General features: G+C 39.0%; 1 protein-coding gene and 1 non-coding gene across 6 annotated transcripts in view; one reads left to right on the forward strand and one right to left on the reverse strand.

Annotated features, from left to right (window-relative positions):
• The window catches only part of LOC126162798 (apoptotic chromatin condensation inducer in the nucleus), a 128576-nt gene that overhangs the window by 6290 nt on the left and 106729 nt on the right, over positions 1-15557 (reverse strand). For all 5 annotated transcript variants that reach the window (XR_007535115.1, XM_049919524.1, XM_049919523.1 and 2 more), the window contains exons 11-12: positions 12004-12160; positions 11790-11902 (exon numbers count right to left, since the gene is read on the reverse strand). Coding sequence is in view for 4 of the 5 variants with exons in the window: in XM_049919524.1 (XP_049775481.1) it covers positions 11790-11902; positions 12004-12160 (270 nt within the window). In the remaining variant the exon portion in view is untranslated. The remainder of the gene's footprint in view (positions 1-11789; positions 11903-12003; positions 12161-15557) is intronic.
• Positions 1626-1698, forward strand: Trnaa-agc (transfer RNA alanine (anticodon AGC)). Its single transcript has one exon. It is a non-coding gene; the product is annotated as a tRNA-Ala (tRNA).

Consider the following 15557-nt stretch of genomic DNA (forward strand, 5'->3'; position numbering starts at 1 on the left):
TTTACATAGGGGTCAGTGGCGTACTTAACGTCTTTCCTGCAGCATTGTTGTCAACGCTGACTGAGGTATGATGGGAATGAAAGGGGGAGTGTAAGCTGTTGGTTCTGCACAGACGATGGGCGAGCGGTGGGCAGGCAACATGTTTGTAAGCAAGAAACATTGTATCATTTTCACATCAGGATAAAAGTGAAATGTGACATATATTTGGCAAAAAAACAGCTGTTCTCTGGCCCCACTGTAACCACAACCTCAGAAATCACAAAATAATCAGAAGGAACAGCCAAATACTTGCGAGAACAATGATATATAAATTTCACAGCAGTAGTGGTACTTCGGACGACAGGATTAGTAAGCAAAATAGGTTATGAAGATAAAAATTAATGTAAATTATGTCTTTGTTTATTTTATTTCCCCTTGCATTACAAAAATGAAGGCAATCAATAACTGATCTGAGTTTAGAATAGGTATAATGCTAACGCTTTAGGCAGATACGCACATCAAAAAAAGTTTTGCAGCACCCCGGTTCCCAGAACTCCTGTTGATAAGACATTGACTGTGGATGTCTTATCAAAGACACAGTCCCTTTGACTGTTCAGAGATGTCATTATACCCACCCAAAGATGTAAACAACCATGCAGGAGCAGCACATATTAGACGGAGGGGGTCCGAGCCAATCAGTTCCAGTCATTCTACCAGGAAGGAGGTACACAGCTCATGTTGTCTGTAGTTCAACCATGCCTAGACGGTTCGATTGCGTCCACATTTCTACTTTGTATCAGGAAGGGCTCTCAACAAGGGAAGTGTCGAAGGATCTCGAAGTGATGGTGCTCGGACACGGAGGAGATACAAAGAGACAGAAACTGTTGATGACATGCCTCGCTCAGGCCACCCAAGGGCTACTACTGCAGTGGATGACCGCTACCTACGTATTATGGCTTGGAGGAACTCTGACAGCAATGCCACCATGTTGAATAAGGCTTTTCGTGAAGCCACAGGACATCGTGTTACGACTCAAACTATGCACAATAGGCTGCATGATGCGAAACTTCACTCCTGATGTAAATGGCGAGGTCCATCTTTGCAACCACGACAATGCAGCGCAGTACAGATGGGCTCAACAACATGCCAAATGGACTGCTCAGGATTGACAGTTCTCTTCACCGATGAGTGTCGCATCTGCCTTCAACCAGACAATCGTCAGAGATGTGTTTGGAGGCAACCCGGTCAGGCTGAATGCCTTAGACACAATTTCCAGCAAGTACAGCAAGGTGGAGGTTCCCTGCTGTTTTGGGGTAGATTATATGGGGCCGACATTTGCTGCTGGTGGTCATCATCAGCTGTAACGGCTGTATGATACGTGAATGCCATCCTCCGACCGATAGTGCAACCTATTTTCTGCTCATTTTTCCTTACATTGTCACTACTGCCAGGGCTCTCAGACACTGGAATAGCACCCCAGCGTTGGATGTAATGGGAAAGTCCTGTACCATAGGCGATATTATAGATCTTATAATTAAATGTTTCCTTGAGACACTTAAGCCTCTTCATTATCTACGATAATGATCGAAGCAGAAGAGGGAAGGGCACTCAACTCGGGTAGTTCATGCAACAATGTTGACCATTGTACTGCAGTGGTGTAATGGTTAGCATTTCTGCCTAGCAAGCAAGAAGACCCGGGTTCGAGTCCCGGCCGCAGCACAAATTTTAATTCATTTCTTCTGCTTCGATCATCGTGCCTGGGATAGATTGAAAAGGGCTGTTTATGGATGGTGTGACCCACCAACCACTCTGAGGGATCTACGCCAAATTGCCTTTGAGGAAAGGGACAATCTGGACCAACAGTGCCTTGATGAACTTATGGATAGTATGCCACGACGAATACAGGCATGCATCAATGCAAGAGGACGTGCTACTGGGTATTATAGCAATCTGGGCCACCACCTCAGAAGGTCTCGCTGTATGATGGTACAACATGCAATGTATGGTTTTCATGAGCAATAAAAAGGACGGAAATGATGTTTATGTTGATGTCTCTTCAAATGTTCTGTACAGGTTCTGGAACTCTCGGTGATGCAAAACTTTTTTTGATGTGTGTACTTTGTCAATAAAACAGTTCATAATTTTGATTAGTCAAAACATGACTGCAATAAATTTTTCTCTAGGAGCCTCTTAAAAAAGGGCGTCGTCTTATACTCAGGTCCATCGTATACTAGGGTAAATGCGGTACTAAATTGTGAGACTGTAGTGCCCTCTTCTTTCAAATGGAGGAAAAGTTTTTCACTGTATGAGAAATGAACTCTAATGAGGTTTCGGTCAACACATGCTATTCTGAAGATATTGTATAAAATAATTTAAGAGAGTTTGAGTTACCAGTTTTCAGTAGGTTGGATTCAATTTTTAAATATCTAGTGTTGAGGAATATCCTTCAGGAAATGACTAGCATAAGAAATCCAAATTCAGTTAGCAACAAATTTGGTGAAATAAGGAATTTATTGTACACCACTGTGTAGCACAACATTTGCATGGAAGCGTACAGTCGAAGATTTTCATTTCTATGATTTAGAATGTTTAGTGACAAAACTCTGTGCACAGTTTTTTTTTTGCATAATATTTTCCAAACGTATACAGAAACCAATATTTATGTTTATGTTACTATGCAGCTCTCTAACACCATGCTGGTAATTTTCTTTTTTAAAGTAAAAACACTTTAGACGTCAAATATGAATTTAAATCTTCCCTTTAAAAAAACTGACTCACTTTTTCTATCCCTCTCTCTCTGAATGTTTACATTTTAATAGCACACACTTTATGAAAAAATAAATGTGTTCCCCTCTATAATGCTTCAAGCACATTAAATTCAATTATTCAAATTAGTGTAAAAATCCAAGTCTTTTTTTTTTCCCCTGCATCCAAAAAGGTACAGGCACTGAAGGATCAGTTATTTCATCACCTAGCACAGCTAGCTGCCTAGAACATTATTAACAGAGCCAAGAACTTGGGTATGACCAACTGAAATCCAAGCAGGAACATCTTAACTTTTTGTTAAAGAATAATGTCTGACAACAAAGCAGCTGTCAGCACTACTACTTACCAGAGGCACCATCTCCAGTCAAAAAGGCCAAAACTAGTGCTCTCAATAGCCATCGGAGATAATGCATGTGCAACCAACCCTGAATCTGCAATATCTTTCTGTAGTACATTTCAAAAACTTTTATTCACTTCTTGTCGCCATTGATTATCATCCACGTTTCATTTCTTTATGTTTGAATGTTACCAATTTCCTTTTTTACAGAAATATTGTTCTTGCTATTGTCATTCGGCATTTTAAATTTCTCTACTTTGGCCATAGTCAGTTATTTTGCTGCTCAATTGACAAAACTTATCTACTACTTTTAAGTGTCTCATTTCCTTTAACTTGACTACATTCCATTATTATTTTTTTTTATTAACTTCAGCTTGCAAGATCTTTTCAAGAGACAAACCAATCCATTCAGCTGCTCTGTAAGTGCTTTGCCATCTCAGATAATTACAATGTCATTAGCAAACCTCAAAGTTTTCATTTCTTACTTAATTACCTCACCAAATTTCTCCATGGTTTCCTCCGCAGCTTCCCTATACACAGATTTAATAACGCCAAGAATAAGCTCAGACTCTCTCCCTTCTCAACTATTCCCATTCAATGTTGGTTTTTCAGTGCTTTGTCACATTATTCTTTCCATATCACATCTCCCTCTACTTCCTCTCTTCTTTATATATTGTCTTCAAATTTATTTCTTTTGTACATACCTTCCATACATTCTCCAGCTTTCAGCCTTACCTTCTTTGCTTAGTATTGGACTTCCATCTGAACTCTTCATATTCTCTCTTCTCCAATTTCCCTACACATGACATTTATCTTTCCACAGTCATGCATGCTTCAACAGCTTTGCATGCATGTTCCTTGTATTTACCTGTCTTTTGTTTGAGAAGAAACATTCATGGGTAAATAAAACATTGAAAAGAAGTTCGGGTTGGTGAGGATTTGCTGTTGTGCCCACTGACAGAACTGCACACAATTCTGGAAATCATTTCCTTGCAATTCTTGATGTAGGTGTACACGGTATGGATGGAACTGGTGATGTGTAAGAATATGATGTACCCTGGTTTTAGGATTGCCAATCCCGTGTTCAAGCTGTCGTGTGCGTCGTGTGCTCACATGTGGATTCACAGCAATGCAAGTGAGAACAGTAGCTTCGGCAGCTTTGTCTGTGCAAGCATGGCGATGATTGCCTTGTCGTGGGTTGAAACTTCCAGTTTCCTGAAGCGTTGCAACAGGACGAGAAAACATCTGTTGGGAAGGTGTGTTCTTGTCAAGATATCACTCTCTGTACAGTTCCGCTGCCTACATAGCATTTCATCTACCTTCAACAACAACAACAACAACAAAAGAAACATTACGTCAATGCAGTTTGTACGAAGGACAGCCTTTACTGTATGCCTACTCTACACAACAATATTTCGTACATAACAAAACAGTACTGCAATTACTGTTTTGCTAACTTACATTCCCCAGAAATGGGTAGCATTTTTACCTTCTCTTCATTGGTGTACATTCTACTCGCACAACTCTTCAACTGACAATGGTTGACGGAATGACGGGTGTGCATTCTACTTTTATTTAGATTTGTCCTCTGTCAACATCGTCGATGTGTTCCATTACCCTGAGTACCTGCACTAAGCTCTGGGAGCATCAATGTCAATGTTGCATTATGTAATTAATAACGTTCTGTTTCAGTGAATAGTACACTGTGATACATTTTTGAATAGGTCTTTAGGAGAGGAAATGAATTACCGAATAAAAAATACAGGGTCCCATTTAAAAGAGTCATACCGCTGTTCATATCTTTGCAAAAAAAAAAAAACAAACAAACAAACTACAATGAAGGCAATCATGCTGATTGATGTCCCCCTGACGGCTAAAGAACATTTGCTTGAAACATTTTGTAATTTGCATGTGGACAAACAGTTATTTATGGTGGTCAAGATAAATGGGACAACCTGTACAAAGCACTGTGTGAAAAACAGGAACAGCTTCTATTAGGCTAAAAATTTCATCACTGAAGACTAAACCTGGTCACCCTGACAAGCACACTATCTGACATCCATTAAGCTTATGTAAAATCCCTGAAATGTGTTAAAACTGTAATGAAAACACACGTAATGCAGAATAAGAGCTAAAATACCTAGATGGAGATGTGACTGGCTGACCACCTTAAAATAGGAGGGGGGGGGGGGGGGCACACACAGGAGAGAGCCCTCGCCTCCTTGTATTTACCGGTCCTTTGTTTGAGAAGGAACATTCATCGGCAAATAAAACATTGGAAAAAAGTTTGGGTTGGCGAGGATTTGCTGTTGTGCCCACTGACAGAACTGCACACGATTCTGGAAATCATTCCCTTGAAATTCTTGATGTAGGTGTACATGGTATGGATGGAAGCTATGCATCATAGGTCTGTGTCCTGCTTCAGAAGGACTTCACCCCACCTGCGTGGCTGGAAGAAGATACAACATGGCCCAGTCGTGGACTTTACTAGATGCAGTTTATTGTCATCAGTTCCATCCACGCTTCTTCCCATTGGCACATGATTCTGTACCTCAACAGCGATGTGATAGCATGCAGGGGGGAGCAAGTATCTGAGGATCACAACATGCGTCGTCGGCTGCTGCATCCACCCTTTCATATTCCATAATATCCATATACCCTGCCAGCCAGCAGAAAGACACCTCCTTCCCAGCACTTTTTAGATGGAGGAGGATGTCATGGATAGTCTGGACTACTACAGCTCCCGAGTAAAATAAATGATGGAAATTCAAATTAGCAGCATCCATTTTAACTCTGATCAAGATTACTTAAAATGGCTGTCACAAAAATAGGTACCGCAAGGTCATGCCTGCTGCGTGACTTCGTTAGGCACGAAGTGTTGTAATTTCTCCACTGCACAGATTTGTTGCCACATTCACATGCATCAATTATAAAGGTCAGTGCCAGCTGCATTTCCAGTGTTCCCGTTTGATCTGATTTGTTCACGAGTGGTTTCAGTCTTCTGTAGAAAAGTGCACTGACTGACTTTAGTTTTGTAGTGAGGGTAATGGAGGAGGAAGGCTACCAGCTGGTCGGTGCGCGCAATATTTTTGAAAATATTGCAAATCCTATGTATCGATATTCAAATAAATATCATTATCGGCCCTTGATATATTGAAAAAAATTATTGACAAAAAAAATATTGACTTAGCAGCCAAAAAAAGTTTTCAGCTGCCAATTTTAGAGCTGTATATTTAGGTAGTGACTTACTATTTAATATTCTGTACATCAAAAAGCTAGCAGCAAGACGTCAACAAGCTAGCAGCAGGAACTGAAAGGAAAATGATGCACGTTCATGGCTGGCGATAACCACTTTGCTAACAATGGTAACTGCAGGTGAGTTGCACAATAAAAGGTGTCGATGGATCCATCATTCACTTTCGTCACATACTGCATTTGTCTGGAACATTACCCCGTTTTTTCATTTCTACAAATGCCAGCTACCTAGCTAGCCGTAATGTCAAAATTATGTGATGAAGTTAAACATTGCGGTTTCTGTTGGTAGCACCGAGTGCTGCTTACATTCCTCCTCACGTCTATGCCCATTGCTAAGACTAATCTTGACATTTGGATTTCTGTTCATCAGTTTCAACAACTGTTTTTGAAGAATCATAGCACACTAGTTGGGTTAAAAATTATTTTTTAACAGAACTGTTGTGCTATTTCTTCTAATCAGACATTTTGTTCTATCATTCAGCCCCCCCCCCCCCCCCCAGTGCAATCAGACTACTACTTTGTGCCATCTACACTTGCTTCACACAGTCATAGAGAAAGACTGTATGTGATGGAAGCTCAAAAAGTAGTAAGACTCCTTCACACAGTGAAAGTCAAATTATGTTCTACTACAATTTCAGAAGAACTACTTCAAATATTTTTTGAAAATTGAAAAAAAAATAATTATAAAATAACATAAAAATATAGGCACTCAATATTGCCATTTCGATATTGATATATCGATAAATAAATTATCGCCGGTATATATCAATATTTTTTGGAAAAAGATACTGATGTATCAGTATCTTATCAACAGCTCTAGTGCATAAAGGGCAAGAAGACATCGGAAAATAAACTAAGATTGTAGTATTTGAAGTAGTGAAGTTTTTTTTTCTGATCTGGCCAACAGTGAAGAAACCATAATGTAAATTTTGTGCAAATTCATAAATTGATAGCAAAACCTAATGTTAATTCTTAATCGACTATATTCCGTATTACGCGATCACATACTTTGATCCTCCGAGAAAGGGATACAAACAAAAATGGAAATTTACAGAATTTGACAATTTTAACAAAAATTTAGTGTGCAGAAAATGTACTTGGCTATGACGACAGAGGAGAGCACCCAGTGGACAGAAAAATACAAGGCAATCTCCGTTAAATAATTATGTTCTTAATCTTTTCCACTCACTTCATTTTCAGCTCAGAAAGTGTAATGATGGACAAAAAATTTTAATGCAATGCAGAGACACTGCTGCAGAAAGAGTGAGGTTTTTGTGTAAAATCCACTTACTGCATACTGAGGACAATAGTTTTGTAGTATAATTCAATAAAACCTGGGTTTCACAAAACCATATGAATAAATATATTTTGCTAGACTTAAATGGAAATAGTGGGCTGACGATATCTACAGTTACTTTTGTGTACCATATATCGGTGATCTGGGTGATGGGTGCAGTGCCAAAGGGTCTTTCACAACTGCAAATGAAAAAGAATTTTGGAGGTAGGGAGTATTCTCAGTCATATTCGGACAAGCTGTCGGAACTTAAGTCCTGGCAGCGGCATACAAGTAATCGTGCACTGTCATAACACGATGCAATAGTGATGTCTCATATGTTACCAGAATTAATTATATAGTTTTCTTAACAACTTTCTTGCTGGAAGTTTTTAGTAGATCCAACAGAACGCAAATTCATCAGTGACGAAATTGTTCATTACACAGGCGGAACAGTTTCACACAACTCGCTGTATTTTATTTTTTATCTCTGAATACTTTTATGTTTTCACCGCTGTATTTTATTTTTTATCTCTGAATACTTTTATGTTTTCAGGATAAAACAGGTATCAAATGAATCTATAAACTCTTTCCTATATTTTTTCCAATCCAAATACGCCACTGGTTCTGTTTTTCCCACATGTTGAAGAAAAAAATTATTTTTCTTGAAAACTCCTTGTAACATTAGGGGTAGGACCAAATCAATTTTCCATTTTTGTAAATTGTCTCACACTCTCTCAATGGAGGCTGCAAAGACCAACACCCTTCTGTTTGTGTCGAGGGTTCAAAATAAAAGAAATTCTTCAGTAAACTGCGAGGCGTGTGGTGCATATTATGCAGCGGACAAGGTGTGACCAAGTGCAGTGACCCAAATGGACAGTTGCATCAGGGCAGCCATCGTTGAAGGTTTTAAGTATATTGAAACATTTTTGGAGTACATTAATTAATATTTAGACTCAAATGATTTGATTTGTTGTTTTGGTATTTACCTATATTGCTTAAGTAGCTTATTTGTATTTAAATTTCATACTTTATCATTTTTTGATGTATTCAAAAATGGTTAAAATGGCTATGAGCACTATGGGACTTAACATCTATGGTCATCAGTCCCCTAGAACTTAGAACTAACCTAAGGACATCACACAATGCCCAGTCATCATGAGGCAGAGAAAATCCCTGACCCCGCCGGGAATCGAACCCGGGTTTTGACGTATTCTGGTTATTTTATTTACTTAGCTGTTCCCCCGATGCAATGACGCTTAGCTCAGAATATTACTATTTACATTAAACTTAAAGGGATATTACATTTTTTAATTTTTTTTACTTTTTGATGGTTTTATTGTGCTTTTTTAAATTTTTAATTTACGTTTTATTTCACGATTTCTAAACTTTAGACATGGTACGATCGACACACTATTCCCGCAGTCACACAAATACTTTCTCAGACGAAAACATAAAATTACGATATGAGATCTTGCCTCCCCGAAATTTGCGTATACTGACAAGATATATATTTTGATTAATATTATTAAAGATACAAGATTTTGGCAATGCAATATCACATGGGCAGGTTTTAGCTACTATTAGTAATGAAAATACATTTCACTATAATAGTATTTTACCAACTGTCACTTATCAGCAATAAACAGTGGCAGTAATTCTAAATCAAGTTGAAAGGAAGTGGGTTGCCTTTGCCCCTCTTGCAAAAGGCTACCTAAACTATTGGAACAAAAAGCACTTGATTAGCATTGAAGTGTAGACCTCAAAAAAGAACTACAAAAAAAAAGACTGCCATATGTTTATCTTTTACAGTTGAGTAGCAATACCCTTTTTCAGCTTTGTAGGCGATGAAACTGGCAACTTCAAAAGACAAAAACCATTGTTTGTAACTGTAAAAGATAAAATATATGTTCTCGTGGATGTTTATTTAGATCTTTTTGACCTCTGCTATCTGGTACTACGTATCTTGATGTAGCTCCTATGTATTAAGTAGTGTATATCAAAAGAGTGCACTGGTGGAAAACATTTTTATTTAATTTAGTTGATGAAATTTAAATGACTGAAGAGACTTTCATGGAAAGCAGCTAAGAACCATTATCCAGTTATCAAATAAAAAAATTGTATTGAAATCGGAGCTTTCATTTGAGAGCTACGATGCCAAAGACAGACACACACGTTAAACTTATAACACCCCCAGTTTGCACCAGACATTAAAAGGAGAAGGAACTGCGAAGTTGTGCCTCATCTGTTCAATTTTTCTAAAATTACCATTTACTTGCACAAAAAAAGGTCACATGAAAAATATCCATCTATTTCAAATAATGCCAATAACTGACAGGAAGAACAGCACAAGCAACCTAGAAATAATGTGAAACAATAGTTTTCTGTCAAACAGAGTGAAGGGAAAACTGAAAACATTAAACTAAAGAGAGACGTCAGAAGGACAATTCTGACTGTTCCACAGATTCCATGAATTTTTCTCCTGGTATTAGAAATGTTCTCTGATGACAAATATTTATTTTTAGGTGTTTTTTGGTTTTACAGTAATACTACTATGAAATAGTTAGTGTACAAGTAGTTTTAGTTCAATTTATGTGATGTGATGAAATGATTAAACAAATGACACAATAAATCCTGATATATTTTCTGGGGAAAAGACGGGCATTAAGGATGGACACACTACACATTATATCCATGATACAAGCACAACCAGGACAAAAAAAGTACTCTGTATACAAGAACTATTTTCCCATACAATTCAATTCACAGATCAATCAACATAAATTACATTAGTAGAAAATGAGGATAATTCAACACAAAGTCTTATTTTATTTTTAACAGCCTAAATTGGAACAAATGTACGAACTAAATGTAATAAATAGACATTAAAGATGTTGATACATAATGTACCACCTGATTAAAATGCCACAAAGTGTATTTCTGGTATGTCATGTTTATACATTAACTGATCCTAAACAACCACACACCTATTAGTGGACATTAATGTGGGTTATGTCCCTCCTTCACTTCTAACACCTGGAACTCTGCTGGGGACACTTTTAGCAAAGTTCCGGAATATCTGTGGAGGAATGGAAGCCCATTCTTCCTCAAGAGCGCACACCAGAGAAGGCAGTGATGCTGGACACTTGGGTCTGGAGCGAAGTGGTTGGTACTCTGGGCAGGCCAGTCCATTTCAAGACTGCAGGGTGCACTGTCATGCTGATGCTATCAGCCACTGTTTCTGAACAGTTTCACTACCATACATAGTACACAATGCTGTCAAATGTTTTCATTTCCTTCTGCATTTAGGATTTTCTTAAGCATAACAGGGAACCACACATTAACCATGAAAAATAACCCCATACTGTAACTCCACCTCGTCCATACTTCGGTGCTGACATTACACAATGGCAGGTATTTGGCAAACCCAAACCATTCAACCAGATTGTCACACGGTATAGTGCGATTCATCACTCCAAATAACTTTTTTTCTAGCGATCCACTGTTCACTGACATTACTATTTACATCGCATCAAGTCTCGCTTAATGCTGACTACAAAAATGTGTGGCTTATGAGGAGCTGCTCGGCCAATGGGCATTTATTTAACTGTGGTTGTTCCTTCATGTTCTACTTCACAATCACATCACTGACAGTAAACTTAGGCAATTTTTAGAAGGGTTTAAAAGTTACTGACAGATTTGTTACTCAGGTGACTCACAATGACTACTCAAAGGTCAACATCATTGAACTCTCCTGGCTGACCCCTTTAGCCGTTACTACTACTCTACTGACAACACAATACTGCCTGCCAATTTTTATACTGGTGGGCCTGCCTCAAGACAACTTATGGTCAATTCCACATTACATAGGGATGTCCGGATACTTCTGATCAGATAGTGTATGTGACACTGTGGTAGGTTAGTACGACAATGTGGATTTTCGAAAAAAAACCAAACAACAATTACAAGCTTATTGTCACCTACACATCACTGTGACTATGCACATGCGAGAAATCACTATGAGTGGTAATTTTTGTTTTACTCTATATGAAGAATTGTGGAAGTACAGGCTGTTTCTTGCTTTTCTTAACTAACTGAAACCTCGGTTGACATTTAAAAACTATTTTCCTCCAGCCCTACAAGATGATAAGGACACATTTAACAAAAGATATTACCAACCTGTTCTGCAGTAAGAGGCAGCCAATATATACATGGTGCTGTTTTTGTCTTCCTGAACAAATCGTCCAAAAGTTTTGCTGGTGCATCATCCTCTTTTTTCTTACTTTTCCTAGCTGGAAATCAAGAAAATTCAAGTTAGTTTCTTCACAGTCACCCACATCACAAACTGAAATGCATAGTCCGATCCACTAAATAATTAAAAAGGTCAATGTACCAGATACATCAGAAGGAGATGTGCTCCTGCTCCTATGTGGCTTATCTTTGCGAGATTTTCGTTCTCTGTCTTTGGTTCTTTCTTCCGATCTGCTATCTCTTTCAGGAGACATTTGCCCGATCTTACCAAGATCCCACTCCCTAACAGCAGGAGGAACCTGAAATAACATTTAATGTTTATAGAGCACTTAATAAATGAAAGATTCCACTTATAAGTGTAAGTTTACACACACACACACACACACACACACACACACACACACACACACACACACACAAAAAGCACAACAGAAAATATGCTATACATGGCTTCAGATTTGCCAATTTACGTCTAGCCTGAGTACCCAGGTCTAGAAGAGAAAATTTTAAGATATTATGATGAAATAGAAGTTACAAAAATGGATAATTAAGAAAGGTTTTATTTTGGTGTATATTTGCAAATTAAATATGGAAACATAGCTTCAGAATGTGTGTGTGTGTGTGTGTGTGTGTGTGTGTGTGTGTGTGTGTGTGTGTGTGTGTGTGGGGGGGGGGGGGGGGGGGGGGCGGCGCATGCGTGTAAAATTTGTCTCACTGTAACATGAACTTTTCTTATGAGAGATAGTTTTCTTTTGAATAAATTTAGCAGAACACTATTAATACTGAACCAGGACTATGTATCTCTGCTTTCTTGACATCAACTGGCTTGTGAGCAACACTAACCATTCCTATCCTGTAACATTCCTGATGAGAAATGGTGTGTCTATGCTAACATAATGAAAAGAAAAGAGTGGTTGAGCGCAAACAAAGCAGCAACTTCCCGTACAAAGACGGGTGCGCATCCACATAAGATAATGTTTATGCATCTAGGGGAAACAGTGATGATGTGGTGTACTATGAGTTGCTTACCCAAACTATAACCATCACTGCTGGCATTTTACTACCAACAACTGAGACGTCTTGCAGGTGCAATCCAAGAAGGACGACTAGAGAGACTGTGTGAAGTGATGCTGCTCTACAATAAAGCCCGTCTGCATTGTGCTACACTGACAAAAAACTGTGTACAGGAACGCCAGGTTGTGAAGTCATTCGCATCCCCCTTATTCACCTGATTTTGCGTCCTAGATTTTCAGCTATTCCACTCTCCAGTGAACAACATTCAAGGAACTTCCTTTCCAGATGAAAATGCATTCTGAACATGGCTTGAAGAGTTCTTCACTTAAAAACCCAATTGATTTCCACAGTCAAGGAATCTACACTGAAGTGCCAAAGAAACTGGTATAGGTATGCGTATTCAAGTACAGAGATACGTGAACAGGCAGAATATGGCACTGCAGTCGGCAATGCCTATATATGAGAAGTGTCTGGCGCTGTTGTTAGAATGGTTACTGTTGCTACAATGTTAAGTTATCAAGTTCTAAGTGAGTTTGAACGTCACGTTATTGTCGTTGCACGAGTGATGGAAAACAGAATCTTTGAGGTAGTGATGAAGTGGTGAATTTCCTGTATGACTATTTCATGAGTGTACCGTGAATATCAGGAACCAGGTAAAACATCAAATCTCCGATATCGCTGCAGCTGTAAAAAGATCCTGCAAGAATGTGACCAATGGCGACTGAAGAGAATGGTTCAACATAACATCAATACGGGCTTTGGGAGCCAAAGGCCCACTCATGAACCCTTGATGACTGCATGACACAAAGCTGTACACATAGCCTGGGCCTATCAACACAGACATTGGACTGTTGATGACTGGAAACATGTTGCCTCATCGGACAAGTCTCGTTTCAAATTGTATCAAGCGGATGGACAGGTACACAGACAACCTCATGAATCCATGGACTTTGCATGTCAGCAGGGGACTGTTAAAGCTGGAGGAGGCACTGTAATGTTGTGGGGAATGCACAATTGGAGTTATAAGGGACCCCTTATACGTCTATGTATGACTCTGACATGTAACACGTACGTAAGCATTCTGTCTGATCACCTGCATCCATTCACATCTCCAGTGTGCATTCCCACAGACTTTGGCAATTATAGCAAGAAAATGTGACACCCCACATGTCCAGAATTGGTATAGAGTGGTTCCAGGAACACACTTCTGAGTTAAACACTTCTACTGGCCACCAAACTCCCCAGACATGAACATTACTGAGTACATCTGGGATGCCTTGTAACATGCCGTTTAGAAGATATCTCCACTGCCTTGTACTCTCTCAAATTTATGGACAGCCCTGCAGGATTCATCGTGTCAATTCCCTCCCACTACTTCAGACATTAGTCTGATTCCATGCCACGTTGTGTTGTGGCACTTCTGCGTGCTAGCAGGGGCCCTACATGCAGGCAGGTACATTAGTTTCTTTGGCTCTTTAGTGTAAATGTTACCCCACGGTTGGCAGACTGTTGTAAATAATGAAGGAGAATATATATATATATATATATATATATATATATATATATATATATATATATATATATATATATATAGAGAGAGAGAGAGAGAGAGAGAGAGAGAGAGGGAAACATTCCACGTGGGAAAAATATATTTAAAAAGAAAGATGATGAGACTTACCAAACAAAAGCACTGGCAGGTCGATAGACACACAAACAAACACAAACATACACACAAAATTCTAGCTTTCGCAACCAACGGTTGCCTCGTCAGGAAAGAGGGAAGGAGAAGGAAAGACAAAAGGATATGGGTTTTAAGGGAGAGGGTAAGGAGTCATTCCAATCCCGGGAGCGGAAAGACTTACCTTAGGGGGAAAAAAGGACAGGTATACACTCGCGCACACACACACACACATATCCATCCACATATACACAGACACAAGCAGACATTTGTAAAGGCAAAGAGTTTGGGCAGAGATGTCAGTCGGGACGGAAGTACAGAGGCAAAGATTGGAATGACTCCTTACCCTCTCCCTTAAAACCCATATCCTTTTGTCTTTCCTTCTCCTTCCCTCTTTCCTGACGAGGCAACCGTTGGTTGCGAAAACTAGAATTTTGTGTGTATGTTTGTGTGTCTATCGACCTGCCAGCGCTATATATATATATATATATATATAAAAAGAAAGATGATGAGACTTACCAAACAAAAGCGCTGGCAGGTCGATAGACACACAAACAAACACAAACATACACACAAAATCTAGCTTTCGCAACCAACGGTTGCCTCGTCAGGAAAGAGGGAAGGAGAAGGAAAGACAAAAGGATATGGGTTTTAAGGGAGAGGGTAAGGAGTCATTCCAATCCCGGGAGCGGAAAGACTTACCTTAAGGGGAAAAAAGGACAGGTATACACTCGCACACACACACATATCCATCCATACATACAAGACACAAGCAGACATGAAAATGTGTGTATGTTTGTGTTTGTTTGTGTGTCTATCGACCTGCCAGCGCTTTTGTTTGGTAAGTCTCATCATCTTTCTTTTTAAATATATTTTTCCCACGTGGAATGTTTCCCTCTATTATATTCATATCATTAATTTGAACCCAACAATCACGTTTGTTATTGTTATTGTTATTGTCACTGTTACATTTCGTAGTCTTTTCTGTCATCTTATTTCCTCCT

The sequence above is a fragment of the Schistocerca cancellata genome, chromosome 2, assembly GCF_023864275.1.
Source record: "Schistocerca cancellata isolate TAMUIC-IGC-003103 chromosome 2, iqSchCanc2.1, whole genome shotgun sequence".
Classification (NCBI taxonomy): domain Eukaryota; kingdom Metazoa; phylum Arthropoda; class Insecta; order Orthoptera; family Acrididae; genus Schistocerca; species Schistocerca cancellata.